Source organism: Odocoileus virginianus, chromosome 10 (assembly GCF_023699985.2).
Source record: "Odocoileus virginianus isolate 20LAN1187 ecotype Illinois chromosome 10, Ovbor_1.2, whole genome shotgun sequence".
Taxonomy (NCBI): Eukaryota; Metazoa; Chordata; class Mammalia; order Artiodactyla; family Cervidae; genus Odocoileus; species Odocoileus virginianus.
The window spans coordinates 45,867,897-45,881,417 of NC_069683.1; the positions used below are offsets into that span (position 1 = coordinate 45,867,897).

The 13,521-nt window shown below is 56.7% G+C and overlaps 1 protein-coding gene across 1 annotated transcript in view; it reads left to right on the forward strand.

The window, feature by feature from the left end:
• Nucleotides 1-12,022, forward strand: part of NECTIN1 (nectin cell adhesion molecule 1) — a 73,009-nt gene extending 60,987 nt beyond the window's left edge. The window contains exon 6 of the mRNA XM_020872006.2: nt 7,729-12,022. Within this exon, the coding sequence (XP_020727665.1) occupies nt 7,729-8,273 (545 nt within the window). The 3' untranslated portion in view covers nt 8,274-12,022. The remainder of the gene's footprint in view (nt 1-7,728) is intronic.
• The last annotated feature ends 1,499 nt before the right edge of the window (nt 12,023-13,521 follow it).

The window sequence follows — 13,521 nt, forward strand, 5'->3', positions numbered from 1 at the left end:
TGCCACCCTCTGTGGGATCTATGGTCAGGCCAAGGTGGTCTTCAGGGAAAGGTGGACGAGGCAGGGGTCACACAGGGCTCCAGCTAAGAGGGGCACGCAGCATGTCCCCTCGTGCTCCCTGAGTACAGAGAAGGATGGGGGTGGTCACCAAAGATTCACACATCGAGGGTGAGAAGGGCCTTGTATAAGGGGACTCTGTTGTTGACAACCCAGTTAAGCAGGAGCCAGGGAGGTGTGATGCTCGCGGAATCACTGATGGGCCCAGGAGCTGTGTGGCTAGCTGTCCCTGTGGTAAGGTCTCTCAGCCGCTCAGGAAAACTCAACCAGGCGGCCTGAGCCTTTTCAGAGCTGTTTGTTCTCATACTCAAGGGCAATATCTGTGCAGCCGCTAACACCACCCGCCTTCATCCCTGTAGACTGGTCTTTGGGGGGAACACAGCCTTGCCCTGTGCTCCAAGCCCCTCTGGTCTGGAGGGAACGCATGAACGAGATAGATAAGTGGAAATTTAATTTTTCATTCTGGCCATCCATCCTGGTAATAGTTCTGCCCTGGGCTCCTCTGGAGAAGGAGAGATGAAGAGCAGGGCAGGGAAAGGTGTGCAGCAGGGTATGTGCCAGAGACACATGTGTGTGCAGGGTCGCCACATCACCTGTACAGACCCACTTTATCCCTGACTTCTTGGGGGAGTCCCAGATCCTGGAAAAGGTCGTCTCTGGATTGTTCCTCCAAGGATGAGTGGTGGGCAGTGATGGGGAAAGTGGGGGTTCCCCGGCAGGGGGAGCATGTGGAAAGACAATGGCTGAGCAAGTGGGCAGGAACAGAGGAGCGGGGCTTCCTCTCTCTTGGCCACGGGGAGCCTCTGAAGGGTGCTCAGCAGAGAAGCAGTGAGGTGAGGAGGGTGACCGAGACCAAGCACCTGCAGGGCTGTGTGGATGGCCACTTGGGAACCAGTTAGGGGTTGTGTGCACAATGAGGGTTTTTCTAGAGGGAAACCACAGGCCAGGCAGTGGCCGTGCAGCTGAGAGCAGAGGAGACAGCAGAGTTTGCGGGTATGCTTCACGGGGCCCTCAGGGAAGCCCATTTCCCAAGAGCAGTTTCTTGGGTTTGGCCCCATAGCCATAAAACAAAGCTGTGAATTCTCCTTCCTCCACCCTCTGGGGGCAATGCTGGGGACAGAGAAGGAGCCCAGAATACGGCCTTGACCAGACTAAAGAGGCCAAAAGAGGCAGCATCGGTCCGGTCCATGGGACAGGGGTGTCCTGAGAAGAGTGTCCAGGGCCCTCCCAGGAGCTGGCAGGGAAGCCCCTGGAGTGCAAGGGGTCCCCAATTTCCATTTCCAATGCAGAGCCCGCTCAACCATCAGGGTTGGGAGAGGGGGTGAAGGCAACAGGGTCTGCACCTTAGGCTGGGAGTCCTTCCAACCAAGGGTTGATGGGGCTTGGAGGTCCCTCCGAAGGGGAGGGCTGTGTGAGTTTGTGAGTAGGCGTGTGCCTCTGAGCGTGTATACGTGCACAGGCAAGTAGGCAAGCGCTGTCTGAGTGCTGAGTGTGCAGAGGGCTGAGGTCCTTCGTGCCCTGCTCCAGGCCACACATGGCAGCCCGCTGGGGAGCCTGTGGGGTGGGCAGCTGCGTCTGCACCCCTGGGAGGATTCAGTTCTCCTCCAGCACTGCGGCGATGAGGCCCTGCCCGCTGCTCTGAGCCATGCGCAGCTGCTGCAGCTGCAGGAAAAGGGCTTCCCAGAGCTTGACCTCAGGCCTCCCCACCCCCGCCCCTGGGCCAGCAGCGCTGCGTGCTGGGAGGTGTAGTCTCGCAGCCTCCCCGGCCCAGGCTTCTGGGGCCCGCGCTCTGCCTGCCTGCCTGCCTTCCTGAAGAAGCAGCGGGTGTTGAGAAGCCCAGACATTCTGTTTGACCCCAAACCTCCTCTGGATCCTAGAACAAGACAGTAAACCCTAACCATCACTCCACCTCCAAGCCATCCAAGGCCCCCACATACCAGCCCACCCACCTCAGTCAGGAAACCTCTGGCCCCAAGGAAATGTGGATCCCCCACTGCCCCGGGGGTCCCAGCCAGCCTATGATCCCAGAGGGGAGGCTGCCGGCCTTCAGCAATGGGGCCCGGCTGCCCCTTTGTTAGCGGAAGTGAGGGGAGCCGGCAGGCCCCCACCAGGAAGCGCACAAGACCCCCACGGCCCAACTCTTCTCTCACGCCAGCTGCGGCCTTTGAGGCTCTGCTCCTGGCACGAAGACAGGAGCTACTGGCTGAATGTGACAGCTGGAGGGGTGGAAGGGGAGGGCTCTCCATTCCACGCCAGGCAGCCACCTCTGCTTACAAATGAGTTAGGTCCCCCCATCCACTCTTTCCACACCCTCACTCAGCATCTTCACGTCGAAGCCTGCAAGACTAGAAGGGCATCCTAACCAGTCCTCTGCCTCTAGGCAGGCTGACCCTCAAGTCGGCAAAATAGCCAAGGTTCCCTTTGGTCCCAGAAATCTCCAGGGAAGAATAAGCTGGCTTAGGACTTAGGGCATGCTTGCATATATGCACTCATGCATGCTAAGTCGCCTCAGTCATGTCCGACTTTCTGTGACTCTATGGACTCTAGCCCGCCAGGCTCCTCTGTCCATGGCATTCTCCAGGCAAGGAGTAGGACTTAGGGCAGGGGGAATTATATGAAGGCTCTAGAGGGGAAAGAGACCTAGAGACTCACCTCTAAGACATGACCTTGCCTTTGTAGTATTCACTCACCAAATGTTCTTGAACTCTGACCATGTGCCAAGTAGCCTATATGCCTCGGGGAATATCGGTGAGCCAAAGCCACCGTCCCCGTGGAGCTTATGCTTTAGCTTAAGGAGGACTGACAACAAATAACAGATAAAATACATTTGAAAAATTATGTGGTCATTTTGAAGGTGATATGGAAAAAAGAAAAAAGCAGGGTAAGACATTCACAGTGCTAGGGGCAGGCTGTGATTTGCAGTAAGTTAAGGAAGGTCTCTGTGAGAGGTGACCTCGATGAGAAGGTGGCAAGGGAGTGAGCCTAGGACCTCTGGAGCAGGAGCTTTCCAGGGTACAGAGCTGCCAGTGCAAAGGCCCTGAGGAAGCTGGGAGCGGAGTGACCTGGGAGGAAAGCAAGAGATGAAGGCAGAGGCACAAATCTTGGAGAGTGTCTTCAGCTCTTAGAGTTAATGGCCTCTCTGTGGCTGCCGTGTTGAGAACAGTCTATAGAGGAAAGGGAATTGGGGAAGCCGGTTAGGCAGCTATTGCAGTAATCCAGGTGAAAGATGACAGTGGCTGGAATCAGGGTAGTAGTGATGGAGAAGGTAAGAAGAGGTCAGGTTCAAGATTTACTTTGAATTTGGATTTACAGCTAGTTTGGGACTCCAGCCACTCATGAAATGGGTAATGCAGTCAACTTTACCATACCATGACAAGTAGGCCCTCCAAAATTCAATGTAGTCAAGTGAAAAGTAGGAGGGATTTGCTTTTCTTGGGTTTCTGTTTCTATAGAAAGCATAAAAGTAAATACAGTGGAACTAATGTTGTACACAACTGTAACACACTGAATTGTCAGTCCCCAATTATCATGATGTTGCCACCTCCTCCACCCCCTTCCCTGTTCCTACAGAAGAGAAGAATTTTAGCCTCTTGAAAACTGGCAGAAGGACCAGAGCCAATCATGGTAGATCCTAATTTGCATTTATTGCAGGTTGTTCTATCAGGCTTTACTGTAATATGTTAGTATATGATTAACAAAATGGAATGAGCTATTGTTTATGCCAGAATGAGAGCTACAGACCACTGGTACATAAAAATTCTGAAGAAAAAAGAGAAGTGTGAGCTGGAGATGAGAAAACAAAACAAAGAAGAGACAGAAGCACTAAAATAAGCAGAAGGGGATGAGACAGGGCAATTCCTGGCAGGGGAATCAGCAAGAACAAAGATCAGCAGTAAAGAATCAACGTGGACAGCAAGTTGGCCAGACCCAAGATGAAGTCGTGTGATGGAAGTGTTGAAAACCAGACTGGCGTGATTCACCAGGCAATGGGGAAGTCATTGTGAGTCTTTGAGAAAGGGAGTGATGGTGTCTACACAGTGAAAATTAACCTGGTGACTATGGATGGAGTGACTAAAGGGGGGCAGAGACCAAATGAAGGTGGGAGATTCAGGGATCTGCTATAACAGTAAAATATGGTGTCAAGAGAGAAGCTGTTCAATAGGAAGAGTCAACAAGACTTGATGGCAGATTTTGACCCAAGAGATGCTGAAGGAATAGTCAAAGGTAAATGAAATTCCAAGCCAGAAGAGTAGACAGATGGTGGTGGAGTTGTGGTGTTGAGTAGAGGGGGTTTGAGGGAAGATGGTGGACACGTTGTGGGAGGATGGGGGTGGAGAGGATTCCAAAGGAGGATGTGCTAAACAGAAGAACGTTCAAAGCATGTCCCCAAATACTTGTCTCGTGAATGGTCCTTGAGTCAGGAAGGGTGGGGTTTGTGTTCCAGTAGGCTAGGAAGCACTGCATGTTCCTCTTGCAGTTCACAGTGTGCGTGAGAAGATGGGCTCTGATGCTTTGTCTGCAGTGACATCTCCCAAAGCATTTGACCTAGTATTTTTGCCCACCATCTGAGCCGATGGCTCAAGGTTCCATGGCCATGGCTGGGGAACTGTGGTCTGCAAGGCCTTTGCAGTTAAAGCCTCAGAGTTGCGGGGAGAGCTAGCTACCCAAGATGATTTGGAGAGCCAGCAGGATCGAGGTAACTCATGACCCTGAGGCCAGGTCTTGCCCAAGGACAGAGAGCAGGGGGTAAGGTCCGAGGATGGAGCCCCCAGCCAGGCTCCTGGAGCAGAGAGAAGGCCCCACGGTATAGTCTGCACACAGAATGCTCCAAACAGAAAGTCAAGGACTCCTTGTATTTATTGGAAGGCAAGGGAAACATGTCAGAAAGGAAGGGTAGGTCTCTCTACCTGATGCCTTCCTTATTCTGCTGGCCTCTCCAAGTCCTCATCGTCTTTCAAGGCTTGGCCTCAGTCCTCTCTCCTCCAAGAAGCCTTTCCAAGTGCCAGGCCACAATGCTGTCTTGCCCTGCACTCCTGAAGCCCCTAACCACTAGCGCCCTTGATGTCTGCATGCTGCTTTGCCTAAGAGTGTCATCTGGTTCCTCAGCTGGATCCTGAGTTCTTTGTATCCTGTGACTAGTGAAATAAATAGATGGTCGGTACGTGTTTGCTGAGTGGATGGGTGAGTCGATGGGTAGGTGGAGCGATGATGAGGCAGGTGGCAAAAGGCGAGAGCACGCAGGTATGGGGTAAGAACTGAAGAGGGAGCTGGCAGGTTGAAAGTACAGAGACGGTCAGGTTCCTGCCAGCTGCCTCTTGGGCATTTCTTGTGGCGGCAGCTCCCACCTCACAGGGAGCAGGTGTGCAGCCCTTTTCAAGGCGGTAGACAGATGGGACCTGGAGAACCAGAGAAGACGCTTGAGCTTCAGGGAGATTGTTCTGGAAGTGGGCGGTGAGGACAGATATTCCGTAAACATTTATTGGGCAGCCACTCGGTGACCTGCAATGAGGACACAGTGACAAGTGGGATGCTGAGTCTTCGGTGGATGCGCCTCTTTCTACCAACTCCCCCCTTCGAGAGGCCAGGCGCAGGAGCCTCTGGGTGGCTCTGAAACCATCTAGTGGCATTTCGGGGGCTCTGAAGAGTCCCGGTACTATAGGTCTCAGCGCAGCGAGAAATCAGCAAGAAGCAAAGTGATAGATAAGTGATTTATTAGAATAGGATGCTTGTGAGGCTTACAAGCAGGTGGGTGAGGGGGTACCACACCCCAAGAAGTTACTGAGCTACAGTTTTATAATCCAAAAAAATAAATAAGTAAGTGGGAAGGGAGAGAAGACGTCTTTGTCATTCTTAAGTAGACGTCATGCTTCCATCATCAGCTCCTCCTCCAGGTTGAGCAGGGAAGTTTCCTTGTCCCTACATGGTCAAGCTAGGTCCACCAATTGCTGTTTTTCATGTGTGCAGAGACCATGTCCTAGGGATCATTAATTTACTGAGTTCACTGGTCCGGATGTGGGTCTCGTGTCACCATTGTTTTATTGCCTGGGGGCAGGTCTTATGCTTCTGTCGCGGGGTTTTTTTGCTAAGCAAGCCTGCTTGGTTTTGTGGTTAAGCAAACTTGCTCTCTTGAGTAATCATTAGCTTACAGGGGTCTCCCACATTTTTTTCTACTTACGATCCCCTAGTGGGATCAACTAATCACCCACTTTGCTTTGTCTTTACTGAGGCAAACGGACCCCTTCATTTGGTCCCCATGTTCTCACTGGCCCTTCTAGCATGAGCTCCTGGACAGCCCTTCATCTTCTCTTCTAGAATCCCTGCCCTGCTCCCGCCCGCTGCAGACAGCACACCACACTCACACCCCAGACCAGCTCCACTTCTGGAAGGAGGGACTGGCCTCCTAGGAGGAACAGAATTCCCACGGAGTGAGTGATGCTGAATCAGGGAGTGAGCTGGCAGAAACCGATTCCCAGAGGCCAAAACATGGGCCCACATCGACCCTCTCCCTTGGCCTGAAGAGAGGAGGGCTGAGAGCAGCCAGGGTCAGCCGCCCAGGCCTGCCCCAGGCCTGCCCACCGGCTCCTCCTATCCAAAGCCAGCTGCGGTCTCCAGCGCCACCCTGTGGTGGTGCTGGGCACCGCCTCCCTCAGCCTCACCTGGGGACCCCTTCGGCCTCTGGCCTGGCCCCAGAGGCACCCACCCGGCCTTCCCTTCCCACCCACCCTCTTCCTTTCTCTTTTCACTTTTTCTGCCTTCTAGTTTCTCCTCCATCCTTAGCATGCACATGTTTGTACACACACATTCATCACAGCAGCACAGGTATGTGGGCTGGTGTGACAGCTAGGGCGTGTGCCTGCACACGTGCTCCCCTGTGTACACTTGTCATCTTTGCTACTCACGTGCTCTCACGCCCCCTTTCTGCACGGTCATGCTGAGTGTCTCCTGCTCGTACACTCCCGCGTTGGCTACACCCCGGCCCCCACCTTGCCCTGCAGGGCCAGACCGCAGCCAAGAACCACAGCCCAGGTTTCTGGCACACACAGGGCATCTACCGGGCCAGCACTGGGGCGCCCATCCTCCTCTCTGTACCCTGGGAGCAGATGAAGTCAGGCATGGGGCACCCCGTCTGCTTCAGGCTCGGCGTCTCAGAAGCCAAGGTGTGGTGCTCGGGCACAGTGACCAGCAGGTGTCAGGCAGAGGGGCAGTGGTGACCTTCGCACAGGCTTTCCGTGCAAGAGAACCAACCAGTGTCATTGGCTGGTGGCCTCGGGAAAATTACTTAACCTCTATAAGCCCTGTCTCATCGTATGCCAGATGGAAATGAATAGCATACTACTTTACAGGGTGTCAGGAACACTGAATGTCATGCAACTGGTTTGGACACTGGGTCGTGGCTGGGCTGGCTCCACGTTCAAGGAGAAAGTCAGTGTGGGGGCTCTGGGGCCACGGGACTGTCTCTTCTCTGTCTTCTCCAGCTCCAGCGCAGCTCGCCGGTCTCCTGGATGGGGAGGGGGGTGCCGGGGGCGCCTCTGGAACAAGAGCTGGCCTTGGGCTCACTTCCTGCCTTCGCCTCCCCGTCTCCCTCTCTCCTTCCTTCCCTGCCCCCCCTGCCGACTCCGCCGCCGGAGCAGACACTGACACTGTCCCCCTCCTTCTCTTTTCCTCACCCAGAGTTCCCCTACACCCCGTCTCCTCCCGAACACGGGCGGCGCGCCGGGCCCGTGCCCACGGCCATCATTGGGGGCGTGGTGGGCAGCATTCTGCTGGTGCTGATTGTGGTCGGCGGGATCGTGGTGGCCCTGCGCCGGCGCCGGCACACCTTCAAGGGCGACTACAGCACCAAGAAGCACGTGTACGGCAACGGCTACAGCAAGGCGGGCATCCCCCAGCACCACCCGCCCATGGCCCAGAACCTGCAGTACCCGGAGGACTCCGACGACGACAAGAAAGCCGGCCCCCTGGGCGGGAGCAGCTACGAGGAGGAAGAGGAGGAGGAGGGCGGAGGGGGCGAGCGCAAGGTGGGCGGCCCCCACCCCAAGTATGACGAGGACGCCAAGCGGCCCTACTTCACGGTGGACGAGGCCGAGGCCCGTCAGGACGGCTACGGGGACCGGACTCTGGGCTACCAGTACGACCCTGAGCAGCTGGACTTGGCCGAGAACATGGTCTCTCAGAACGACGGGTCTTTCATTTCCAAGAAGGAGTGGTACGTGTAGACCCCCGCCCAGAGCCTCCGTCCCAGCCCCCACCCGCACGCCCCCTGCCCGCCCCCACCGCCCACTCCTCCAGGAGCTCGCCAGAGACTCACGCAGCTGCCCGGGGAACCCGGGAGCCCAGGGCACACGACCTGGCTTGGTTTTGATTTCCTCCCTGCCCCCGGCCCTGCCCCATGGTGTCGTGTTCACTGTGGCTTCGGTGTTGCTGTACCTTTCCTTCCCAACACCCCCCTACCGCCCTCTTCAGGGAGCCCTGTTCTCGTCTTGTGTACCTGGGCGTCCCTCCAGGGTTTGGGGAGCCAGCCCTCCCCTGCCCCCAACACTGGAATTTGTTCGTGTCCTTCCCCTTGCTGGTGGATGGCTGAAGGGGCTCCAAGAGGAAGAGCCCCCTCCCCTGGACCCCAGATGCTGCTCGTTTTTCCCTGGGAGAGGGAACCCAGCAACCTCCCCATCCCACCACGAGCTGACACAGTGGGTGTTTGGACCCCTGGTCTAGGCAGCCATGGCACGCAAGAGGTAGGGGGTGGGGGCAGCTTTTCCAAAGCACGCAGGGCTGTCTTTGTTCGTTACCTGAATCAAATTGAGGTCTCTACCTGGAGCCTTGGGCAGTGTTTTCCTGAAGGCTGGTTTTACTTTTTTCCCCTCATCGGCCTCCCGAGAGTTAAGTTGGCACAGCTCCGGTGGTTCCTGTTTGCCTGCCTGCACCCCACATAGCAGGACTCCAGGTCACTCTGGCCCACACTTCCCATACACTTCTACCAACACATACCCACACCTACATGCACACACACGTTGTTCATGTCTACCCCTGTGCTCCCCCTGGGGTCACATGCCTTACCCAGGCTGGACACTGCCCAAGGCCCGCCTCTCTGCCCCACCTCTCCCCTTCCTTCCAGCGAGGGTGGGGGCAGGCGGCCTTCAGAAGCTTCCAGGGAGAGCTGAGACAAGCCCCCCAGGTGCCTCCATCCTAGCATCTCAGGCCGGCTCTTAACCGCATGGAAATTTCTTGAATTTCTCCCTGCCTATCAAGTGCAAGCAACTCTTGATTCTCTTGGGAGTCAGAGCTGGGATCCCAGAAAGGAGTGATCCCCGAGAGTGGAGGCGTATCCATGCGGAGGGCACTAGAGGAGGCAGCGAGCACTGTAGGAGCTCCGCGATCGCGGGCTGATGAGACTGTAGGGTGCAGGGAGCTCCTCGCCCATGAGAAGGCCAGTGTAGCAGCCCTGGACCTGCCAGACAGCGTGAGGGGAGGAGGGGTCAAGGATCCTGAGTCAGCCGTTCCTGCTCACCACCCGCCCTGTCCTGCTCAGCTCTCCCTGGTCCCCACTGGGTGGGGTGGCGGGGGAACCCTGGAGATGCTTTCCCTTTGAGTTGTAGATTCCCTTCTTGAATGGGGCTCTGGGTTCCTGTCAATCACCCAAGACCGATGGTCTTCCTGGAGGAAGGCCCCTTCCGGCCCCCCTGTCTGTTCCCCCAGCTCAAAGTGCCTCAGTTCCTCCATCTGCCCAGCCCTTCCCCCCCAGCACTCTAGATGGGAGAGACCCTGGGATGGGAGAGGCAGGTTCATGTCTGCCCGCAAGGATTCTGGTGAACTCAGCCCAGGGTGCAGAGGCTCTGTGGGATGGCAAGTGTTGGGGGGAGGGAGGCAGACCACTCTGTGCCCCACGGGCACCAACCTACCCTTGCCATAGGCTTCTCAAGGGAGCCCCCAGCCCCCTGTCCTCCTTCTCACCTCCCTGGTGCTGCTATTGAACCCCTAGCCAGCTCCATCTCTGCCCTGGCAACCCTGGACCCACCAGCTGGGTCACCCTTCTCGCCCAGCCCCCACTACCCTAGCCCCAGCCCAGTCCACCCAGTAGCCACGTAGCAGAAGTCTGAAGCCATGCCAGCCCTGGGGCGGCGCTCCCCTCTCTTGGCATTGGGGGTACTGGATGGGGTGGAGTTGGGAGAAAATTCTGGGGTCTTTCTAGTCACAGGGCAGAGAGGGTGGAGGAGCTGGGCTGCATTTCCCAGCAGTATTAGTGTCCCCTCACCCCAGGGCAGAGGAGCTTTTCCCTGTTACATCACTGCCCCGTCCCGCCTCATGCCACTCTGGCCCCTCTGCTTGGCCTCCTTGCCCCCTCGCAGGAGGAAATCCCAGGGGCCTGCCTGATAGAGGCATTCCCCACCCCCTTGAAATCATAAGACCGAAAGGACTCCTCTTGTGTCTCCCTTACCGTGCACTGCCACCCTCTCTTCCTCTTTCTGTGATGGACTTAGGAGGCCCCCAGGCCTAGCCAAAGCACTGAGTCCCCCTTAAGGCACCTCCCAGCCCTCCCCTCCAGCAAAGCACAAATTTGGGGGTCTGTGCCACATGTGTGGGCCACGTGGGAGGCTCCAGACTTGCCAGAGGCCCAGCAGCAGCGTGCCCAGCCAGGGTGCCGCTACCTGCGGCCGAGAGCAGGCATGAGGCCGGGGTCTCATGGGGTCAGCACGGGGGCCTGCAGAGATGCGGTTTGTGTGCCCTAAGTTTGTGGGGAGGTGGGTACTACTGCTGGGCCTGCAGGCAGCTGACATGGGGAGGGGGTCTGGCCCAGCAGAGACTAGGACGTCTTGCTTCTCCTCCACGCCCCCAGCATGAACTGAGCTTCTGCCTTTTGCTGGAAATGAAATAAACTTGGTCTTCATTGTGCCAAGGCCTCCCCACTTGTCATCCTGCCTCTTGTGACCCTCATGGTCCTTGCCCGCCCCCTCCCCCACTCCACCGATTACCCCCCCTTTCCTTAAGATTTTGATATTGTTCTAATGTGTAACAACCCTCCGAGTCCCCTTTGATCAGAAGGATCTGAAGAGCAGCAGCACAGAATCGGGGAGGAACGCAGGCATGCACGTGCAGCCACGTCAGGCCTGGTCCACGCATGCACGAGTTTGCACAGGTGCCCGGCACACACACGGGAGCTCACCCCCAACCCCACAGATACACCAGGGGGCTAGCCTGGCCCTGCTGAAAGCCCTTCAGGAAAAACGGATGTCCCAGCGCTCGGGCCATAAGAAAGACTCACCCGGGCCCTGTCTCCCAGGCACGTGCCCCCCGCCCTGCCTCCCGCCCCCACCAACCCCCGCCATGTGCCCGAGTCACTGGTGCAATAAATTTTCTGCCATCCTCCCGAGCAGAGGAATTGGGGATCGAGTGAGGTGATGTGGGCAGCTTGCCTGGAAGGAGGGGAGGGCTGCCAGGCCTCCCAGGGGCCACACAGAGACCTTCTAGGCCGACTGCCCCCAGGAGCGTGCAGGTGGGCCCCCCAGGCCCCAGGCCCACGGGGAGATGTGCCAGGGGTCCCTGTGCCGAGAGGCATTTCCGGGACCTCGTTGCTGCTGCTGCTGCCGCTGCCGCCCCCCCAATTGTGAGGCCAGAGGAGCCCCCATCCCACCAGTGCTGCTGCTCTTCCGACTCCCCCTGTGAGGAATGGGATTCTTGGCCAGGAAAACAAAAGTGGTTTTCTTTTTTTTTTTGTATAAATGGAAAGAAAATCCAGGAGAAGCTGCCCCCTCCCCTCCCCCCAAAGTGTGATGCACTACCTTCGCTTCAATTTCTTAGTCACTGTTTTTGTCTTTGGTCCAGGGACCGCCCAGCAGATTCTCCTGGTTCTAACCCAGGGGGTGTTTGCGTCACCCCCTTTTACTTGTATAAGAAAAAAAAAAATGATGGGTTGAAAAATGTACTGAGGAAAAAAAAATGTACTTTTTTATAAATAAAGTCTTTAAAACAACCCTGGTTGCCTCGCATCACTCGGGAGCTGGGCCCTTCCCCACGGCTGTTGCGGGGGGAGAGCAGGGTACAGCTGGGTTGAGGCTGGAGCCCCAGAGCAAGGAAGGCAGCCCCGTACACAGGCCAGAGGAGCCCCCGCCCCTACCTTCTGGCAGGAGCCCCAAGAGCGAACATGCGAGTCCCCTCTGGTTCCTCACCACAGCTCACAGGCTGCTGCTGAACCATCTTCCACGCAAGTGGCCCGCAGCCTCCGGACGGCTTGGCTGATCAGGCACAAGCAGTGAGGACCTGCAGGTTGAGAGACTGGGGAGACCAATCGTGCAGAGAGAGGGGCCTGTGCTGGCTGGGGTCCGCTGTCCTCCTGCCCCAGAGCTCCTACTCAGGCTCCTTCAAAACTCCCCCTCACCCCATCTCCCCACTGTCCTGCTCCTTCCTGCCGAGTCCCCTCCTGTGGCTGTTAGGAGAACCAGCAGTGTCACACCTGTCGTGTTGGCTCCCCAGGGACAGGACAGAGACAAGCGCTTTATCCTTTCATTTCTGGGGAAGATCCTGCTGGCTGCATCCCCTGTGAGTTCTCAGAGACCCCACCGCATCCCCCCTACCCCCCACAGGAGGCTGGTTGGAGGAAGGTCTCCTGGTTCCTTGGTTACCTTCCCCCACCCCATCCCCATCCAGTACCATCTGCTTCCCATCTCCTGGGCTGGAATGCAGGACAAATCGATCCTGGGGTGGGAGTGGCAGGGGCTTCAGTGACTGCCCCCCTGCCAGCCACCCCAGCGGCATCTCCTTTCAGTGAAATCCACACCATACCCCCCCCCCCTGAGAAAAGCGGGTGGGGACGCTGGAAGCCTAGACAGAGGCCCAGCAGCCGGCTCTCCAGCTCCTCTGGGGCAAGACCACACCCTCCACACCTAGGAATGGGGCTGGAGGAGTTGGAGGCGGGAGTAGGAGAAGCCAGCAGCTGCTGGCAGCTGGTTGGGCCTCTCACTCAAAGGCCAAACCCAGCACCCCAGGCTGTGCTTGGATATTGATACTTGAATGAGATGCAAATTGGTCGCTTAAGCGGTCACTTCCTCAGTTTTCCAGGCTGTCCGTTTAAGTTAATTTTTAATTTTTGCAGGCAATAAATGCTTAATTACATTATTAATATATTGTAAGAGAGCAATGGACAGGATGTCCTAATTGGCATTTAACTAGAACGTTCCGGCAAATTAGCCAAGACTTTCTCCAGCAGTGGAAGGAGGGCAAGCCGATTAGTGCCAGGCACAGCCTCTCCAGGTTGGAGCAGCCAGACCCAGCCGCATCCCCCAGGGTACCAGAAGGCGGGGACATACCTAGCTTTCAAGTCGAGCTAGGCTTTGGAAGAATATCCAGCTAGTTAGGCTACTTCTGCCCAAACCTCAACCCTTGCCCCCATCCCCTACCCCATCCCCACCCTCAGCAGAGCAGAGGACCAGACCCCGGATGGCTTGGAGATAGGATTCATCTGAGAGGCTAAGG